At 34.4% G+C, this 21,112-nt stretch overlaps 2 protein-coding genes across 2 annotated transcripts; one reads left to right on the forward strand and one right to left on the reverse strand.

The window, feature by feature from the left end:
• Nucleotides 1-206: 206 nt before the first annotated feature.
• LOC117338455 (lysosomal protective protein-like) lies at nucleotides 207-12,899 on the forward strand. The gene is made up of 14 exons (XM_033899809.1): nucleotides 207-287; nucleotides 932-1,160; nucleotides 1,602-1,713; nucleotides 2,029-2,079; nucleotides 2,557-2,643; nucleotides 3,082-3,329; nucleotides 4,706-4,802; nucleotides 5,574-5,745; nucleotides 5,869-5,897; nucleotides 6,192-6,340; nucleotides 6,854-6,929; nucleotides 7,908-7,994; nucleotides 10,368-10,469; nucleotides 11,144-12,899. The coding sequence occupies exons 2-14, from the start codon at nucleotides 991-993 to the stop codon at nucleotides 11,228-11,230; spliced, it is 1,467 nt and encodes a 488-aa protein (XP_033755700.1). The 5' UTR covers nucleotides 207-287; nucleotides 932-990; the 3' UTR covers nucleotides 11,231-12,899.
• A 428-nt stretch (nucleotides 12,900-13,327) lies between these two features.
• On the reverse strand, nucleotides 13,328-20,846 carry LOC117338456 (angiopoietin-related protein 7-like). The gene is made up of 5 exons (XM_033899810.1): nucleotides 20,723-20,846; nucleotides 20,494-20,633; nucleotides 20,132-20,228; nucleotides 17,627-17,791; nucleotides 13,328-16,176 (listed from the first exon to the last, which is right to left on the reverse strand). The coding sequence occupies exons 1-5, from the start codon at nucleotides 20,844-20,846 to the stop codon at nucleotides 15,926-15,928; spliced, it is 777 nt and encodes a 258-aa protein (XP_033755701.1). The 3' UTR covers nucleotides 13,328-15,925.
• Nucleotides 20,847-21,112: the final 266 nt, after the last annotated feature.

The following is a 21,112-nucleotide window of genomic DNA, read 5'->3' on the forward strand; positions in this document are numbered from 1 at the left end:
ACTAATCAAAGTTTGCTAATTATTCAATTAATAATGCATCTAGGATAAGATAATTTTCATATAAAGGGTATAAAAATAACTCAATATAAATCAAACTGACATTACGAGTGGTAAAATATATCGAAAGTTGAAGAGGGAACTCTTCTGTAATTGAGATAAGAAAATGTCATTTTATGTCATGGTCATGGTCATGTGCCGGTTTATTATGCCCCTTGTCAAATGTCATGTGAGGTTATAAAACCACTAGAGGCAGGATCGAATAAGCAACTTTAGATATATATTTGCAAGTAAGTTATTTATTGTGGAATGTTTATTAACTTATCAAACTGATATATACTTCACGCAGTCACGGGATTTATAAAATTCTAACAAGTTACATGTACTTTCATTTTTAGCAGCAATTTACTATAATAGTCACGTATACTATAGATCCTTCCTGATGGCTTAAAGTTGAGTGCAGACATTTACATCTCTTGCACAGGATTTAGACTAGTAGTGTGTGTACAAAGGTTATGCTACAGTTAAATTGACAGTGCACAAGAGCCAAATTGAAGAGAGAAAATAACCATACAGAATACATATACAGTATAATAATGCTGCATGGGCAGCTATCGCTATTTAACATGTTGCCAAAAAGCAGTGGGCTCTTTGAATGTTTTTTTTTATTATTATTTACGTCATTTTCAAATAAACAATTGAAAAATACTTACTATTCCTGACATCTTAAATCTTTAGTACATATGTGGAAATGGTTACTATATCAGATCTTGCTAGAGATGCCAACAAAAGATAAAGATTTCCTCTGGTCTGTTAATTTAGCACAGGGATTCATATTATGTATATACTCCTATACCTAGACAATGATTTCTGCAATACATCTATGATGAATAGAGTTACCAAGTATTATTATACCATTTTGTGTCTTTAACAGGCCTAGGACTACAACACAGAATTAATTAACACACCTAGAAGGTTTCCTCAGCTGCTAACATGAAGTTGATTCCGTCCCTTCTTGTGATCTCCTGTTTCCTTTTGTGCCCTATCCACTCTGTACCAACTGAGGATCTGATTGTATCTATGCCTGGACTGAAGACACAGCCACCATGGAAGCAGTACTCTGGCTATCTCAATGCTACTGGTAACAAGAAGCTCCACTACTGGTAAATGATCAAACTTATTATCATATTTATCTGGCAATAAGCGATGCCTGCCAATAAGTCATAAGTCAATCCATATATATTGCAGTTTGGTGCCAATCCTAACAATTGCATTGTCTTGCAATGAGCCCAACTACTAGTTTGATTCAAAGTTTATGTGTTGTCTCTTACATTACAGGATAAATATGAAATTGAAACACTTGCATATGTATTTTAAAGATTTTTGGACTTCAATATGTTCCACTAGATTTAATGATTTTAAAATTAGTTCTCATGACAAGTTAGTGATACTTAAGATTACACTGCTATAGATTGTCCTTGTGTCTTTTGGGTTTTGTTATGTCAATGTTTTGCTTGACAAATCTAAACTTCACATGACATAATATTTTACAGAAAATTCTTAAGTTGTTATTACTGGAAATATTAATGCATTTGACAATTCAGGTTTTTGGAATCCCAGAACAATCCTCATACAGACCCTGTTGTTCTATGGATGAACGGAGGACCTGGTTGTAGTTCTGATCTTGGACTCCTCAGTGAACATGGACCATTCCGAGTACTTACACTACTTAAATTTATTCGAAATCATTTTTTTTTCTCACAAAATATAGATAATAAATAATAGTGCCGGGGTACATACAAATAATACTTGGTACATTATTTTCTAATGTAAAAGTATGGATATTAGCATGAACATAATTTAATCCACTTCAACTTTGAATATTTTCCAAATTGTACCCAAAAGTTATTTTTCCATGAGAAAATATCCCAAGGTGCCTTTATCAGTTAACAATAAACACAAAAATATATTCTCTAGTTTGTCGAGATTAATGTTCTTTGTAAGTTTATATATTGATGTAATTCATTTCAGATTAATTCTGATGGGAAGACTGTTTATTACAATTCATACAGCTGGAACACTGTAAGTATTTTCCCCCATATTTTTCCCCTCATAGACTAGTTTCCTTTTTTTTATTACATAATCCGTCTTCATAAGGACGGTATGCTATATAATATCATGTTCTCAACCCGTCTATTGTTTGTTGTTTTTTTGTTTTTTTTTTAATATTTCTTAGTTCTCATGACAATTCTTATGTGGTGAATGAATTTTGATGGCAAATAGAGATTTTTATGTCATTGACTTAATTAGAGGTGATTGGTAATTGTGAAATGAGCAGGAAATACAATCATATAACTTTAGAGATGAAATTTCAAAGCTGAACATTAAATTATTGAAGCTGTTAGCTATAGAATTACCTGTATTGATAAAAAGATTTGTTTCTTTGTGGTTCTATAAATAGAATTTTGCTAGGTGTGAAGAAAGTTAAATTTTATAGAATTTTGCTGTATTTCCTGTATACTTGTATTCTACATTTGTATGTAATGCTGTAAATTACAGGTAGCAAACATGATTTATCTGGAAGCTCCAGCAGGTGTTGGCTACTCTTACTCACCTGACAAAGATTACAAGACAGACGATGACCAGGTAATAGTCTCACAAAGTTCAGTCTTACACAGACTACCATGTCACAGTCTTCTACAGACTACTGTGTCACAGTAAATCCTTGATACCAGGCAAAGACACACAATCCCATAACATTGGTGTTTATTGTTTTCTGCTTGATATTCAGCTTTAAATGAGGTTATGTTGAGAACCACAGTTCACCATTGTCACTATAATGTGACCAGGTGGGATGTCTTTCTGTGATGTCCAGGTATGACATTTCGGTGTGACTACACTATAAAAGTTATCTTGTGCTGCCCCATCATCATGGATACTGACTTTATATTTATTATGATGTAAGATTTTGATGGGGCAAACCCCAAAAGCAAAAATAAAATTAGGACATATGTATAACACTTGAACTTTGGTAATCTTTATGCTTTGTTTTGATATTAATGTCATGTACATCTCTTATTTCAGGTTGCCCTGGATAACCATCTTGCTTTAAAACATTTCTTTCTCAAATTTCCGGAATACAAGGCCAATGAGTTCTTTGTCACCGGAGAAAGTTATGGGGGTATTTATGTTCCAACCCTGTCAGCTAGACTCGTTGACGACTCTAGCTTCAACTTTCAAGGCTTCGTTGTCGGCAATGGACTCAGTGATGGAGAGATGAACACAGACTCGTTGATCTACTTTGAATACTACCATGGATTGATTGGAGACAAGTACCTATAACTTTTGTCATGTTTTAGATACAGGAATAAACAATCGCCCACATTCTGAATATCTTATTTAAGGACTAGTAATGTGTTTACTATCCTTTTTCACTCTTCCAAAATAATTTTTCAGGCTGTAAAGATTAATAATAATATATAGGTTTTGGTTTGGGTTTAGTCAATTATTTTTGACAGAGTTATGACCTTTTAAACTTAAAGAATTTTAATTTAGATTTTCACAATAAAATGGTCAGGACCAAAATTGGAAAACCAAACTAATTCCCGTGGGAATTCAAACAAAAATAAAATGAAAAAAATATACCTTAATTGTAGAATCTCTTGATCATGGTCAGAATTTAAAGTGATTTCACTTCAAATAAAATTAGAACCAGGCCTCACGTAATTTATTTCATCCTTGGACAACCACTACCTGATTTATTCTGAAAAGTCAGAACAACGGTACCTCTTAAGATAAGACTAAAAGTTTCACGCTTGATCCACTACTGGCATGTGTACCCATTAATTTTGCATTAAATCCCCATTAAATATCCATTAAAATTCCATTAATTCTTAAAATCCATTATTTTTAGCAATTAAATTTTGTTTCAATTTTTTTGAAAGAAAATTGATATTTTTAAATATGACCATTAATCACCCATTAATTGGTTGAAATATCATTAAATAACCATTATTGTACCATACTTTTTCACCATTACTATTTTAATGTCCATTATATTTTGTTTTTATCGATAATAATGCCCATCATTTTCTTATTAATGACCATTACTTTAGGTATTTAATTATAAATAATGGCCATTACAATTTTAATGTGTTATTTAATGGCCATTACATTACATTCCAAAAGTACATTTTATTTATAATGGCCATTAAAAGTAGATATTGAGTGCAATTATTTTATAATGGCCATTAAATAATTTGAAGTGAAAATAATGGAGTTTGACCATTACTTTGTACCCATTAAATGGTACATTATTAATGGGTATAAAATCAATTGGTTTTTAATGGGCAATTGATTGGTACATTTGCCAGTAGTGATCTCTTTTGCTACTGTATCTGTTAGGGCATTCGTCATGCTCTGACACATCTAGTTTTTGGTATATATATACATGTATTTCAACTTTGGTTACTTTTTTTTCTGTTTGTATTTTCTTAACAAAGAAATAACTAAGAATAGAGTGTATATCTAAATTATCTTTCAATTACAAACTTTTGTAAGTGGAAAATACTAACAGAGTAAGTCATATCACATTTCTGAAATCTATGAAAAAGGCAAATCTGTGAGTAATGAAAGCATAATCAGTGTTACAGTTGTGTTTTGATGGCCTCTCAGATATCTTGATTACATGTTTATGATTTATTTGCAGAGTATGGGCAGACCTAACTGAGGTGTGCTGTGGAGGAAATATCACTCGATGCTCGTTCCTGGCCAATGCCAAGGGAAATCTGGCATGTGAACACCTTGTGAGTATACTAAAACTGTATATATAGAGGTTACACGAGTGGTTGTTGGATATGGAATTTATTTTACAATCATATGTTATTTTTTAAAGTTACAAAAGACATGAGCTTTAGTGTGTCGTGTGACCTGTTTCTACCACAATAATATCGGCTTGAATCAAAGGAAAATGTGGCCAAGTCTTTTTTCGCGTTTACAAATAAGGTGTACAGGTGACGTCCGGGACCCGGTGATGTGACATCATTTGATTATTGATGACGTCAATAACAATTGCAGCTTGGGTCAAAGTTCGAATTCTTGACCAATCAAAAGACCGGAAGGTCATATACCACTAGTGGTATATAACATATATTTGTCCAACAGTCGGCACATTTATACAATGGCTTGAGAGTGGAATAACAACAGTGTATTGTGGTAAATAGTTACTTATCTAATGTGACAGAACAAAGACTAATTTGTGATGTGTTCCATCTATCCTTAATTGCTATGTAGAGAATTTAAGAAACATGTTAGCAAGTTTCTCAAATTACAAGAACAAATAAGATTTAACACAATTTTGTAAGTGTTGATGCAATATTTGATTTTTAGAATTATGTTTTTTGTTAAGTTAACTCAGTGCATATTTAATATAATAAATTCAATGTTACATATCATTTGATGAGTTTGTGTTAGTTTCTCTATATATTACAAAGAAAATAGTGCAATTTAACCTGTTTAATCCTGCTGAACTACCTAAATTAGCTGCTTCTTTGAAATTTATGTGTGCTGTTTTATAGGTAAGTGGCGCCTTGGGAATTGTGTACTCCAGCGGACTGAATGTATACAACCTTTACGGCCCCTGTGAGGGTCAAAAAGGATTTGTGTATGATGAGTCCAGGAAAAAAACTGACATTTACTCACCTAAACTGGCCATTTATACATTATCCCCCCATACAGAAACAGTTGAAGGTAGGTGTATCAAACAGATATAACCTGTGTATGAAGGCCACTCAAAGGAGAAAAGCAAATGTCCTTTATAGGCAGGTGGCCTTAATGCGGAGGTTCATATACTAGATATGTGTTTTGGTTTAGAACCGAAACAGATGGCTTTTATACAAAATGTATTTCCATTATAAACAGACAACCTTTAGACAGGTTTGACTATTTACTGTTTTTATTTATCAATAAACCCGTTTGGTAACGATAAGGCTAAAAAAATGAGAAAAGTGAAAAAAGCTAATAAACACTATTTATGGTTCTGCAATAAGCCCACTCTGTGTTGGCCCTAGGGGTAGAAGCTCAATTTATGTCCAGTTTTCAGAAAAACTGAAGTTGAATAAATGAATGGATTTTTTACATAAAACAGGAACCAATGTATAAATGTTTTACTTATAAACCTTGATATTTGATTTCAGGTTCTGCAAGAAACTGTTGACATTGAAAACAACGTAAGACTAACCCCTCCATGCCTGAATTACGACAACGTCATCAGTTACATGAACTCCGCAGAGGTGAGAGCCGCCCTCCACATACCAAAGGAGGTCCAGAAATGGGACATATGTAGGTAGGTTGTCAGGGTTCCCTTGTATAAATACAGTTGTCATGGTTACACATAATTCTTCTATAGTATGAGTTTTTTCATGATGTAATATGTCATATTTGAAGGTTGTTGGCAGTGAAAAATCTGTATCACAAATCATTATCATTAACCATTTTTCAAAATCACTTTTGGACAATTCACATCCTATATGTAGTACTTGGTACAATGAAAATAGAATTGATGTGTATTAATATCTATCTGCTTCATACTCTGACAAAGTCTTATATTTGTTTGTATCTATACTTGTTCTCACAGTAAACTCTACATAAATTCTGACAGCATCATTTAACAGCAGTTAAACAGTATTGTATGATAGATTTGTGTAAAAGTCTCCTTTCTCCGATGTTTTTATTGACATTTAGATATGTGTGTACCTTAGTATTGTACTTATTACCTTCAATGATGATAAAGATGTACAATTTTGTACGAATGCCTTATAATATTGTCATGACTGATGCCGTGTTGGTCTTATTCCAGTTCTGTGGTTGGTATGGGGTATAAATCTCTATACAACTCTATGAAGGACCAGTACCTCAAAGTCCTGTCACACAAGGTAAGTCTGATTGTAAGGTCATATATATTGAAAGTTAACTTATACCAGGGCACGTTGTATCTCACATCAACTTTTAATTTTAAAGGACTTCATCTCAGTAACCAAACAATCATGCAAAAGTCATCACAAATGGCTGGTTGCTTAAAATGAATCAAAATAATAACAAAAGGAAATAGTTTATGGACTAAAAGTATATTTGTCACAAATATTAATTAACAGGCGAGTCATACAGGCCCAATGGGCCTTGTCTTTGTCTTGTTTCTGATTATAATTTCTACACTTCAAAGGAAGGAAGACATATTGTAATAGTAATGGTTCTTCTTCTTCTTCTGGTTCTTCTAACATCTTTTTGTCCGAGCCATAACGTATAAACTGTTGAAGATATCTGGACCAGACTTATTTGCACTATAATTGCATCGTTGCTGTATACCTTTTTCACCTGACTGGCAAAATGTCATTGGATCTTTGCGACCTTGATTAAGAGTGAAAGGTCAGTTGAGTGCAAAAATATAATTCTAGTAGGGGAGAAGGGGAAACATATGTTTTTGTGATTCCAAACTTTTTCCACACTCATTAAGGAAAATTTGAGATAAGATCCACAGACATTGTCTGTATAATGATTACAAAAAAGACTTGTGAACATACATATCAGATGATTTTGAAGATACAATATTTCTATTATTGATAGTAAGTTTAAATAGCAGACAATACCTTTATTGAAAAGACATGAAATTTGACAGAACTATCAAAGTTTATAGATAATTAAAGCATAGAATTTTTCCAAACTTTATTGGAAGGTGTCGCGAACTCATAAAGGTTTTCATCAATAATATGAAGTTGATTGAAAAAACTGACACTACTTACTGGGATTGATGATTGGCAGTGTATGACATGCAGACTGAGTTTCACTTGGTAATTTAGATGAGAACTTCTGATCAAGAAAAGAGATTACATGTAGCTCTAATGGTATTGATTCAGAAACGTGTGATGGTGTACAATGGCGATGCGGACATGGCCTGTAACTTCCTTGGAGACGAGTGGTTTGTCAGCAGTCTCGGACAGAAGGTAAAACTGGTCACTTACAGGTCTAAACGGAAACCTATAATTATAGATGTGTGGAAAACAATGGAGAAATACAAATAATTTCTCAGTTTCATAGGAAAATTCTAGCATTTTATTATGTATATTATAATAAATGAACATTTCATGGCTTTACTAAAAGCCTAGAGATTATGAGCATCCCTAAAAAAAGTAAGAACTAGGGCTTTTTAAAAGTATCAGGGGACAAAGTTTTAAGTTTGGTCATTGATTAGCTCCCCCGGTGTATTCAAGGTCACAGAGGTTAACTTTTTTAAAAACAAATAAAGACTTCTTCTGATTAACTGAAAAACTGAGATCCTCAAATAAGTGAAAACCATATGAGAGATACAGGCCTGTTGGGCCTCTTTTTTACAAGTTTATAATGAAAGAAACCTTATATACTAAGTATGTAGGCATTTAAATCTTGTTCACAGTTTTTAGAGTCTTCTCAATGAATTCCAAGTCATAGGTCCACTAGTTTACATATAGACTTGTGTGTATATCATTCCATATAGAATTGTTAGGACTCATTGGGATACTCAATAGGACTCATTGGGATACTCAATATGACTCATTGGGATACTCAATAGGACTTATTGGGATACTCAATAGGACTTATTGGGATACTCATTGGGATACTCAACAGGACTCATTGGGATACTAATCAGGACTCATTGGGATACTCAACAGGACTCATTGGGATACTAATCAGGACTCATTGGGATACTCGTTATGACTCATTGGGATACTCAATAGGACTCATTAAGATACTCATTAGTACTCATTGGGATACTTATTAGGACTCATTGGGATACTCAATATGACTCATTGGGATACTCATCAGGACTCATTGGGATACTCATTAGGACTCATTGGGATACTCATTAGGACTCATTGGGATACTCAATAGGACTTATTGGGATACTAATCAGGACTCATTGGGATACTCGTTATGACTCATTGGGATACTCATCAGGACTCATTGGGATACTCATTAGGACTCATTGGGATACTCAATAGGACTTATTGGGATACTAATCAGGACTCATTGGGATACTCGTTATGACTCATTGGGATACTCAATAGGACTCATTGGGATACTCATTAGTACTCATTGGGATACTCAATAGGACTTATTGGGATACTCATCAAATCATGGTGTCAGACTTAAATTGATTGTAAGGTGCTCTCTTGTAGTTAAGATACGGTAACAATACAGGATTGAGTTAAGTTGCACACAGGCAATATCTCCTGGAGATGATAGCAACATTCCTTCCTCACCTCGCTATTTTTTATTACAGATGTAGAAACTTTGTCCAAGATTTCATGAGAATATGAGCCATCTGAAATATATATGTAGATGCTAAAAAGCTACTTTTTGATTGGTCAATTTTGCTCAAACTCAGCAATTTGCAAATTTGATTTATGCTTAAACTTTTTAATGAATTCATTTCACATTATTTCCCCCTTGTGATTTTTGAGGCACTTACGCTGTTAGCTGTGTAAGAAGTTTACAAATAATATGGAGGAGTGTGTGATGTGGTATGTTATCAGAGTAACAGTCTATAATTCTAGCCTGTTATTGTATTGTATCAGTCTATAATTCTAGCCTGTTATTGTATTGTATCAGAGTAACAGTCTATAATTCTAGCCTGTTATTGTATTGTATCAGAGTAACAGTCTATAATTCTAGCCTGTTATTGTATTGTATCGGTCTATAATTCTGGCCTGTTATTGTATTGTATCAGAGTAACAGTCTATAATTCTAACCTGTTATTGTATTGTATCAGAGTAACAGTCTATAATTCTGGCCTGTTATTGTATTGTATCAGAGTAACAGTCTATAATTCTAGCCTGTTATTGTATTGTATCAGTCTATAATTCTAGCCTGTTATTGTATTGTATCAGTCTATAATTCTAGCCTGTTATTGTATTGTATCAGTCTATAATTCTAGCCTGTTATTGTATTGTATCAGAGTAACAGTCTATAATTCTAGCCTGTTATTGTATTGTGTCAGTCTATAATTCTGGCCTGTTATTGTATTGTATCAGTCTATAATTCAGGCCTGTTATTGTATTGTATCAGAGTAACAGTCTATAATTCTGGCCTGTTATTGTATTGTATCAGTCTATAATTCTAGCCTGTTATTGTATTGTATCAGTCTATAATTCAGGCCTGTTATTGTATTGTATCAGAGTAACAGTCTATAATTCTGGCCTGTTATTGTATTGTATCAGAGTAACAGTCTATAATTCTGGCCTGTTATTGTATTGTATCCGTCTATAATTCTAGCCTGTTATTGTATTGTATCAGAGTAACATTCTATAATTCTATAATTCTGTCTTTATGATTAACAGCTTGTGAGTGATAGAAGTATGTGGCACATCAAGACAGGTGCTGGTGAACAGGTTGCAGGTTTTGTCAAACAAATGGAAAACATATCTCTAGTCACTGTCAGGGTAAGTCCTCACTTATCTGTCTTAATTGTCACCCTCAGTGTACAATAGTAATTATAATTGGCTAACTCTGGTCACCATTGGTAAACTTACCCATCTCCTGTAACCAATTGTGTAATTACTCGATCAACTCTGCATGATTACCCTTAAAAGTAACCACCTTATTCTTGTAACTATTGCTGTTATTACCTAACTGGTGTAGCCATCTTTTAGGGTGTAATTTCCTAACTGGGCATAATTAATGTAATTGCCTAACTGTGGTAACAATTGGCATATTTGCCTAACTGATAAAAATTGGTGTATTTATTTGCCTAAATGTGGTATTTGCCTAAATGTTGTAACAATGGATGTATTTGCCTAATTGTGGTAACAATGGATTTTTTTGCCTAAATGTGGTATTTGCCTAACTGTGGTAACAATTGGCATATTTGCCTAACTGATAAAAATTGGTGTATTTATTTGCCTAAATGTGGTATTTGCCTAATTGTGGTAACAATGGATTTTTTTCCCTAACTGTGGTAACAATAGATGTATTTGCCTAACACTGGTTACACTTAGAGTAATTATCTAACTCTGCTAGCTATTCAATGTGTAATTACTGTATGTACTCTTATACCCATCTATTTTTGTAGATCTATATAGATGATAAAATATAAGGTTTCTCCTTTTTGTTTTAGGGAGCTGGACACATGGTGCCCACAGACAAACCAGGAGCAGCTTTACTCATGTTCACAAGCTTTATAAAAAACACACCGTTGAAGTAGATAGAACAATACTCCCATGTAAATGAATATCAATATTTGACAAATTTGATTCTATTAATAGAAACAGGGACTTTGACCTTGTAACCCTGAAACATATTTCAGATATTATCATCAAATAGCTTGATCAAAATCCCCTAATTAGGAATGTCACATGTGGGATTAAGTAATTACAGTGACATCACTGTAAATGTGGTTATTTTCGCGGGGGTTAATTTCGCAATTTCTATATGCAAACCATACGCGTAGAATTAATTTTTGCGATTGATCCACCCATTTGTGGTTCGATATTATGCCAATTGATATTCAAATATTTCTTTTGGGGGAAATTTTCGCGATTAAAAGGACTCTGAGTAATTAGCAAATTTCCACGTTTACAGTAATATTGCTTTTAGCTTTGGCTTACCCAGAATCATAGACTCCTCAATGTCGCAGTTAGCCTTTTATAAAATTTTATCACATTACTAAAATGCAGCTGAGTGATGATATTCATACAAGATGGCACAGGACAGAAAAGACAAAAGAAGCACAATGTCCCCTCCCCCAGTATATGGTTGGGCAGAAAAAATCCTGAAGACTGAAGAGGGAATTAATGTCCTTAAAAAGTCCAAACCTCTAAATCTGTAGGTTACATGGAGTACATTTATACCAGTGTGTTAAATTTATTTTTATATTATTTAATATTTATGAAGTGTATGTACATTTTATAATGAAATTATCCAAAATTGGGTCTGAAAATTTGTACATTGTATATAATTTACATTTGGTATGGGACATAGCTTGTTAAACGTCCCTGAATACTAACGCCATAAAATGTGTTCAGGGATTTTGATCACATTCCACTGTACCTGTGAATAGATTTTACTATATCACAACTGGAATTGGATTTAAAGATTAAAAAAAAAAGAAAATTGTATAAATGCATGTACTTATGAACCAAATGAAAATGTTTCATTTTATATCCATATAAAAAAATTAATACTTATAGACAACAAATTTGAAAATTGACCAATCTCAATTACAGTGTGGTGCCATTATGAAACAGTTGTTCCTTGTCATCCAGAAAACGGTGAACATAGTTTGTTTTTGTTGACTGATGGATCATTTGTCATACGTTGTTAATATTTCCACTAGTTGTATCTGTGGACCATTTGGTTCATCAATATTCATCCAATCAAGTTGTCTTTGTTGTTGTTAAGATACATACATATGTACTAAAGATATTGCATTTACTTAAATTTTTTAGAAATCTGTACACGAACATCAATACGGGTTAGTTTCTGTTTGGTATTCTGATAGCTTGCTTTTACATTGAAATATTAAGACAATTTTATTAATTTCTAATATTATTATATAAAGCATATACATGTATGTATGTAAACATATTTTGTTGCATATTAAGTCTATTTAAACAGATTAGCCTTAGCTATTGAATGAATGATGGATTGGCATGCCAATAGTTGTACCTGTTGTAGAAAACAATTTTTTATAGAAACTGTAATAAATTATCACAATCATAATTAAGTAGTATGATTTCAGCACAAAAAAGCTGATATAAGATGACTGTTACAGTGTGGTTATCTGGATTATGAAAGTTGACTGATAAAGATATGATACAAGAATTATATTGCATTCATTAGACAATAAAATTAAGATTACATCTCTCATTTCAGTTCTTTTTCATGTTGTATACATTTGTATATGGAAATATTTCCATTCAAAAAATTCAAAACGAAAGTTTGGTGTACAATGTTAAAACACTTTCCTTTGATCTAGGTAGCTTGGGTTCGATTCCCGATCAGACATGAAATGATGGAGGTCAACTGCCCTATCACATAGGTTTTCTCCGGATACTCCATTTTCACTTGCACGCTTCCATGGGGCCAACAAAAGTCGTTAACTTGTTTCACAATAGTTATGAAATAATTAAATTTAAGTTTAAATTTACAAAGAAAAAGGTTTTAAAAAAAGCCTTATTTTAATAGATTATTTTTCCCCAATAAACAAATGATAAGAATTTTCAGTTTCACTGAACATCACGTCAGCAACGTTACATGGTCCTATAGCATTAAATGTGACAAAATCTCATTAACATGCATGTGGATTATACACAATCAAAAGTATTGAAATTATTTATTCATTAAAAATATGTATACATAAGAAGAAAATTTCAAACATAGTCATTCACAATTAATTGATAGATACATACAATATACATACAGTAAACATGTACATTTTCTGTTTCTTACCTGTAAGTAAGTACTATATATAATGTATGAGGACTGACTGATAAGTTGGGAGCCTCATATTGAAGGATTTGAATTTTGCCGGACATATTTTATTATTTTTCAACATAATCCCCTTCAGTATCTATACACTTTTGCCAGCGGTGTTTAAGGGCCTCAATGCCACTTTTATAGAACTCCTTTTCTTGGCTGTTCAGAAACTCGTCCACTGCATGTTAGTGTTAGGGTTAGGGTACCTGAAATAGATGTTTTTAGTTTTGAAAATAGATGAAAGTCTGATGGAGCAAGATCAGGTGAATAAGGCGGATGCTCAATTAATTTAAAGCCACAATCGTGAATGACAGCCATGGCAATGACATACTCATTCACCCAGACCCTAATCCTAACCATTTTTTTTCCATTTTACAAAAGCCGTTTGTCTTGTTTACTTTAGAGTGCTACCTCGTCGATATAAACTAACCAAACGAGACAAGTTCTTGGGTACACAGCCCTATATAGTCGCAGAATAGTAGGACTTAACAAGAACATCCTTAAGTACCTCTTTCAATACGAGGCTTAGAACTTATCAATCAGCCCTCTTAGTATGAATCAAACATGATAGCAGGGATACTTTCAGTTGTATGATACACAGAATCTTACACTACAGGCTTTATCATATTGAAATATTTATTGAATTCGTTAAATAACGTAGCATAAATCATTATTGACAAATTCAAAAATCCTACTGATATTAATTACACAGATTACAAAAAATGATCTCCTTTCAGCCCCTGTATCTTGAAAAATTTAATGGTAAAGGGTCGTTCGACCAATCCACCTTACGATGCAAGGAAAGAAACTTAATGTATTTGTAGCAGTGAACAAATGTATCATCATTGTCAAGGCTCACACTTAAAACACATTCGTCGACGAAACAATTTTTTCCATTGATCATGCAAACGGCACGCAAATCGTTTTCTTTGCGATGAAACAAATTTCGTCTTTTGATTCTGCAAACGGCATACATGTCGTAATGTTTCAATAACTACATCTATTTGTTAACAAAGATGTTATCATACCTGAATACATATATTAGGCAAGTACGCAGACTCGTCTGAAAGGAATGAATTTTCTGCAAATAATTCACATAAAAACATCTTTCAGTAATTTTAGGACCTTTTTAACGAACATCTCTTCCATGTAAATTGATAATGTCTCTTATTTTATATGGTTCTTGACTATATAATCCTTCAACGAGACATTTTGTGAACGCATTTCAGGCCTTAAACATAAAAGGGATAGCTAATGAGGATTGAATGTATGAAAGTAAACAATTTAGTCAGGAAGTACATCACTGAAGTTTGAAGTAAACAATTATTTACTTGTAAACTTACTTTTTTACATTTCTGTTAACTTAGTGATCTGACCAGATACTTCCTTACTGGAAATGAGCTACTGCTAGTTTATTGAGCAATGATCATATGCCAAATAAAACTTCACCATTCAGCTATCCCGTCTATCTAGGACTCGCCAGTGATTCTTGAAGCACCATTCAGCTGTTCCGTCTATCTAGGAGTCGCCAGTGATTCTTGAAGCACCATTCAGCTGTTACGTCTATCTAGGACTCTCCAGTGATTCTTGAAGCACCATTCAGCTGTTCCGTCTATCTAGGACTCTCCAGTGATTCTTGAAGCACCATTCAGCTGTTCCGTCTATCTAGGACTCGCCAGTGATTCTTGAAGCACCATTCAGCTGTTACGTCTATCTAGGACTCTCCAGTGATTCTTGAAGCACCATTCAGCTGTTCCGTCTATCTAGGAGTCGCCAGTGATTCTTGAAGCACCATTCAGCTGTTACGTCTATCTAGGACTCTCCAGTGATTCTTGAAGCACCATTCAGCTGTTCCGTCTATCTAGGACTCGCCAGTGATTCTTGAATCACCATTCAGCTGTTACGTCTATCTAGGACTCTCCAGTGATTCTTGAAGTACCATTCAGCTGTTACGTCTATCTAGGAGTCGCCAGTGATTCTTGAAGCACCATTCAGCTGTTCCGTCTTTCTAGGACGCGTCGGCGTTTGTAGGGGCTTCCTATATAGCATATTTGTTTAATCTTATTCACCGTCGCCATTTGCATTTCAAGGTAAAAAAAAGAATAAGTGTTTATATGTATATAAAGTCAAATCTGGTGAAACAAATGCTACTATTGTGTACTATAGACACTTGTGAGCATAACGGCGTGCTACATTTGACCACAAAGACACTCTACGGAAGACACTGTCAACATCTACTACAAGTCATTGATGATGCCGAGAAACTACAAATGTACATGTCCAGACTAGCATTTTGATATATTACTTGACTAGTTTTGTGCAATTTTGTGGATATTTGTTCGTGTTTACAATTCAGCTTTAGTTGCCTATATCGATTTCACTTAACAATTTGTTATCTGGTAAATCCAACGCCATCACGTATCTATCGAATCATCATCCTGGTTCTCTTTAAAGGAATAGCTTGATGACGAGCGCTAGGGAAGTACCACCAGTCCATTGCTTTGGAATTCTCATGTCCATTGAATGTGAAATATCCCCCGTTCAGGTTCGTGTGATAACATCCATTGTACCACCAACCACCCAGTACGTCCATGGCACAGTTATCAGATCTTTGGTCGTTGTCCCGGTCGTACGTGCTGAAGGCTTGTCCACTATGGTAGTCCATGGCATCATCTTCATAAAAAAACCATATTGTTCATTATATAGCTATGTAAAATGAAATGACATCTACAAATGTACTTCCAAGAACCTACGTAATCATTCGTTTACTTTACAAATGAAATAATATAGAATAATCCCTATCATAAGCTTTATTCGCACGTGAAGTGTTTTGACCTTTGCATATTGACGGGGAATATAGCCATTTAATGGTGTTACAGTATTATTTAACTGGTGATGTTTGATATTTATTGATATGGTGTTACAGTCATTGATATTGATACATGTTGTAAAATGAATAAAATTTGATTATGTTGAAATGCTGAATACATAAGATTTGATTGTTTGCAAATGCAAAACGTTACTTTCTATCTTGAAAAATATTTAATATACTGGTTAATATAAAAAGAAAAAATATCAAAACAAAAACTGCTGTTACTACAATCATTACTAGAATATTCTTCAGTGAATTAAAACATCTATAGGTTAAACACAGATACCTGACTTCCAAGTACATCTATTTTTATCATACACTTTTTATATATATATATTTTTGCAATACAGCATCAGTTGGGTTTGTCTTCCCCTGATATGTTGGGTTTAATCGTGTATAGTGGGAAAAAAACTGCTATACAGAGAGAAATGTTATGGTCCACTCGATCTCGTTATAGGTACAGTTTACTGTTTAATTTTGAATGGTTCATAGAAAGATATATATCGTCATCACACTAATATTCTTGTACGAGTGACAGGTGCATGCATGTTGATATAATTTGAAAATGTTTCTGTATGCATATGTTAATGAGTATTCCCTCAGTATTGTTCCTGCTCTGGATCTTTAATGACCGGGTAAGCACATGGTGGTTGTATTATGGACAATTAAGTGCTGCCCGGTTATATTTGATATCCGGCGTGGGAATGGTGATGGGGAACTGGTTATAATGATATCATCATTTAACTTATACCGTAAATATTTGCTTTTTGTTCTGCTGTAAAGTTGCAATGTATCAGTACTATTTATTAAAAAAAACGAAGTGTTATTTATTTGTATTCAATGTTCCAAGCCAGTGCTAATATGTTGATGACTAAATTATAATTCTATTATTGTTTGAAATGAGTGTAACAAAAGAGGAAGAACGGGTACAAGAGGCTCTGAATATTTAACTCAAACAGGACTGTGTAGTTAAGTGTCTTAGTTATATGCTTGTCTGAATCATTGCATACAATCATCTAGGTGAATAAGATCAGTAAACAATTTATATCACGAAGAACGAAACCTTCGTATTCATTTGTTTAGAATATACAGAAATTAAAATGGTATATATTATATTAACAATAAGGTTAATTTAGACAGGACAGTTTTTTACAGGTCCACAGTCGGCCATGTTGAAAATGAAAGAATACAACTTATGGTAAATATATGCAGGTCGCATGAGTAGAAAAGCTTTTAATGGAACAGACTTACGAGAAACGTTGCCGGAGAACCCCTGTACGAAAAGTCTGTAATTCTGATCTTCATTGGCCACCTGGAATTCTGAGTACTGGGCATATCCTCTTGTCCCGTCCCAGGCCTCTAGTTCCACACGTAGGATCATCGGGATGGTAGTTAGGAGGTGAAGGTTGTCATTGCCTGCATCAGTATAATCATTATAGGAAACTGTATTTGTTATCAATATCATAGATATGTTTTCAAATATAATACAATCATAAAAATATATTGTTTTCCTTGAAAATGAAAATGATACTCTCTAAAAGAAACAACCTCCAAAGTATCATCATTTGCTCTTATTTTTAGCCCACCATCATCAGATGGTGGGCTATTCAAATCGCCCTGCGTCCGTGGTCCGTCGTCCGTCCGTCCGTCCGTCCCTCCGTCCCCCCGTCCCTCTGTCCGTCCGTAAACAATTCTTGTTAACGCTATTTCTCGGAAAGTACTGAAGGGATCTTCCTCAAATTTCATATGTAGGTTCCCCTTGGTACCTAGTTATGCATATTGCATTTTGAGACCAATCAGAAAACAACATGGCCGACAGGCAGCCATCTTGGATTTTGACAATTGAAGTTTGTTATCGCTAATTCTCAGAAAGCACTGAAGGGATCTTTCCCAAATTTCATATGTAGGTTCCTCTTGGTGCCTTGTTATGCATATTGCATTTTGAGACCAATCGGAAAACAACATGGCCACCAGGCAGCCATCTTGGATTTTGACAATTGAAGTTTGTTATCGCTATTCCTCAGAAAGTACTGAAGGGATCTTTCTCAAATTTCATATTTAGGTTCCCCTTGATGATTAATTATGCATATTGCATTTTGAGACTAATCGGAAAACAACATGGCCGACAGGCAGCCATCTTGGATTTCGACAATTGAAGTTTGTTATCGCTATTTCTAAGAAACTTTTCAAGGGATCTTACTGATATTTCATATGTCGGTTCCCCGCGGTGTGTAGTTATGCATATTGCATTTTGAGACCAATCAGAAAACAACATGGCCGACAGGCAGCCATCTTGGATTTTGACAATTGAAGTTTGTTATCGCTATTTCTGAGAAAGTACTGAAGGTATCTTTCCCAAATTTCATATGTAGGTTTCCCTCGGTGCTTAGTTATGCATATTGCATTTTGAGACTGATCGGAAAACAACATGGCTGACAGGCAGCCATCTTGGATTTCGACAAATGAAATTTGTTATCGCTATTTCTAAGAAACTAATGAAGGGATATTCCTGAAATTTCATATTTAGGTTCCTCTTGGTGCCTATTTATGCATATTGCATTTTGAGACCAATCGGAAAACAACATGGCCGACAGGCAGCCATCTTGGATTTTGACAATTGAAGTTTGTTATCGCTATTCCTCAGAAAGTACTGAAGGGATCTTTCTCAAATTTCATATGTAGGTTCCCCTTGGTACCTAGTTATGCATATTGCATTTTGAGACCAATCAAAAAACAACATGGCCGACAGGCAGCCATCTTGGATTTTGACAATTGAAGTTTGTTATCGCTAATTCTCAGAAAGCATTGAAGGGATCTTTCTCAAATTTCATATGTAGGTTCCCCTCAGTGCCTAGTTTTGCATATTGGGACCAATCCAAAAACAACATGGTCAACAGACAGCCATTATCGCTAAATCTTAAATTTTATATATAGGTTCCCCTTGTTTGAAAAGTACTAGCTATAGAGCGCTGTTTCTGAATTTACACAGATTAGTAAGACTTAGAGGTAGGGAAAAGTAGAGAAAAGATCAATCTGACATGGAACCTATGAAGATCATTCAATGGTGGGCGCCAAGATCCCTCTGGGATCTCTTGTTTATATTCTCATCTAGACAATCCTGTTTGAGAGTGCTGATATGTGTGAATGTCCTCCCTTGCTCCCTTAAACCTTGTCTATACCCTCCTGTGTAAGTAGTTATGTTAATATGGGGATGGCGAACATATAGCCTAGCTTCGCTGTTATTGACAGGTGTATCAGAATTGGAAAAATAAAACGAAAACTACCATAAGACATATTGGTAATTGTTAAGGTTTGTATTGAAAGGAAATAAAACTGCTGTTCAATTATCACTGTTGAAAATGCCATCAAATATACGAATGGCAATACGAAAAACATTCACAATTCATCTTTTCAATCACTCCCTACTCAGTAGTATGTATCCCAACAAATGACAATTACAATGTAGCTAATTATAAGCCAACCTTTTAGTATAGACTAATTGTTGCGGATTATAGACCATTTCTATTGGCGACCTTTAATTGCCGTTTTTCGCTTTTTGCAGTCCAAAGGTTTTGCTCGGTTAGACCTTTCTCGGATGTCTTTTGTATAACATCAATAGAAACAGTAAAATATTTTATTGTATATATAAATATTTGGAAAAGATATACATATTAGTATATGTTCTTTGGCCGCTGTTTGATGGGAACCTGTAAAACTGCGACATAGAAATTTCACTCGTGACTGATAAGAACTTACCAATCCAGAAACTTCCCAGTAGATCTCCGAAACCGTTCTTGTAGTCTGTCCACTTGCGATAGAAATCTACATCTCCACTTGTTCGTCTCTGTATCACCTGTGTGAATTTTAGTCATTATAATTTAGGTGGGTATTCATTGCACAGTAGTTACGTACAGTGTAGATACGTTTGGGTGTTTCACAGGTATTGATGCTGTTATCTACAGGGAAGTCTGAAGGTGTTTACATGTATGTTTTATTAAGCTGCCTGTCCTATTTTCCCCGAACATGGTCAAAATTTAGTCAGAATATGCATTGGCATTTATTGGCAGTACTATGCGTTCACGATGATTGATAATTCTACCATCTGGCGTCATACTCACGGTCCACGGTCCGTCGTCAGTGTCCGTATCACAGAACAAGTCGAGACTTTTGCCTTCCTGTGTTTCAGTTTTGTAGACACCAGAGGGAGATTTGATGTTGATATGGGAACAATTGCCTAAAACTGAAATGATAATTTTTAAAAGGGTTCATTGAGCTTATGAAGAACCACATAGTCGGATATCCACGGTTGATTGCACTACGCTTCGCTACACTTATATAAACACCTACAGCGTGTTCCATTTAGCGGAACGTTCCGGTTGTTCCAGTTCGAACCGGCCGTTCCGGTAAATGGAATGCGACGTTCCGCTGGAACGAACCGGTTCGTCTGGCACGTCTCATTTGAGGGTTCCATGTTGGAACCAATATGGCCGCCGTTGAAAGATCTTTGAGTCGAATTTCAACAGAAAACGATGAATTTGCATTGTAACATGTTGCATAATTATTAATATTTAAGGTATTCTTAGCTTTCATGCCGAACTCAACGGCGTAAATCGTTATTGTTTTGCCGGATTTTACGCCTCTATTCTTTAGGCTTTATCCGGGCGAAGTGCGTTTTTTGTCAAAAAACACGGGAGAAATGAAAGCGTGTGAAAATAATGATCAAAATGTATAATACTT

This window comes from Pecten maximus, chromosome 11 (assembly GCF_902652985.1).
Source record: "Pecten maximus chromosome 11, xPecMax1.1, whole genome shotgun sequence".
Classification (NCBI taxonomy): domain Eukaryota; kingdom Metazoa; phylum Mollusca; class Bivalvia; order Pectinida; family Pectinidae; genus Pecten; species Pecten maximus.

Excerpts from the sequence above, each read along its gene's own strand:
- LOC117338456 (XM_033899810.1), bottom strand. The coding sequence starts at position 20,846 with ATGGAACCCTCAAATGAGACGTGCCAGACGAACCGGTTCGTTCCAGCG. Across the intron at positions 20,634-20,722 it reads TCCGCTAAATGGAACACGCT|TAAAAATTATCATTTCAGTT; the intron begins GTAGGTGTTTAT and ends AATGAACCCTTT. Across the intron at positions 17,792-20,131 it reads ACTGGGAAGTTTCTGGATTG|GCAATGACAACCTTCACCTC; the intron begins GTAAGTTCTTAT and ends ATACTGATGCAG.
- LOC117338455 (XM_033899809.1), top strand. The coding sequence starts at position 991 with ATGAAGTTGATTCCGTCCCTTCTTGTGATCTCCTGTTTCCTTTTGTGC. Across the intron at positions 2,644-3,081 it reads ACAAGACAGACGATGACCAG|GTTGCCCTGGATAACCATCT; the intron begins GTAATAGTCTCA and ends CTCTTATTTCAG. Across the intron at positions 7,995-10,367 it reads TCAGCAGTCTCGGACAGAAG|CTTGTGAGTGATAGAAGTAT; the intron begins GTAAAACTGGTC and ends TATGATTAACAG.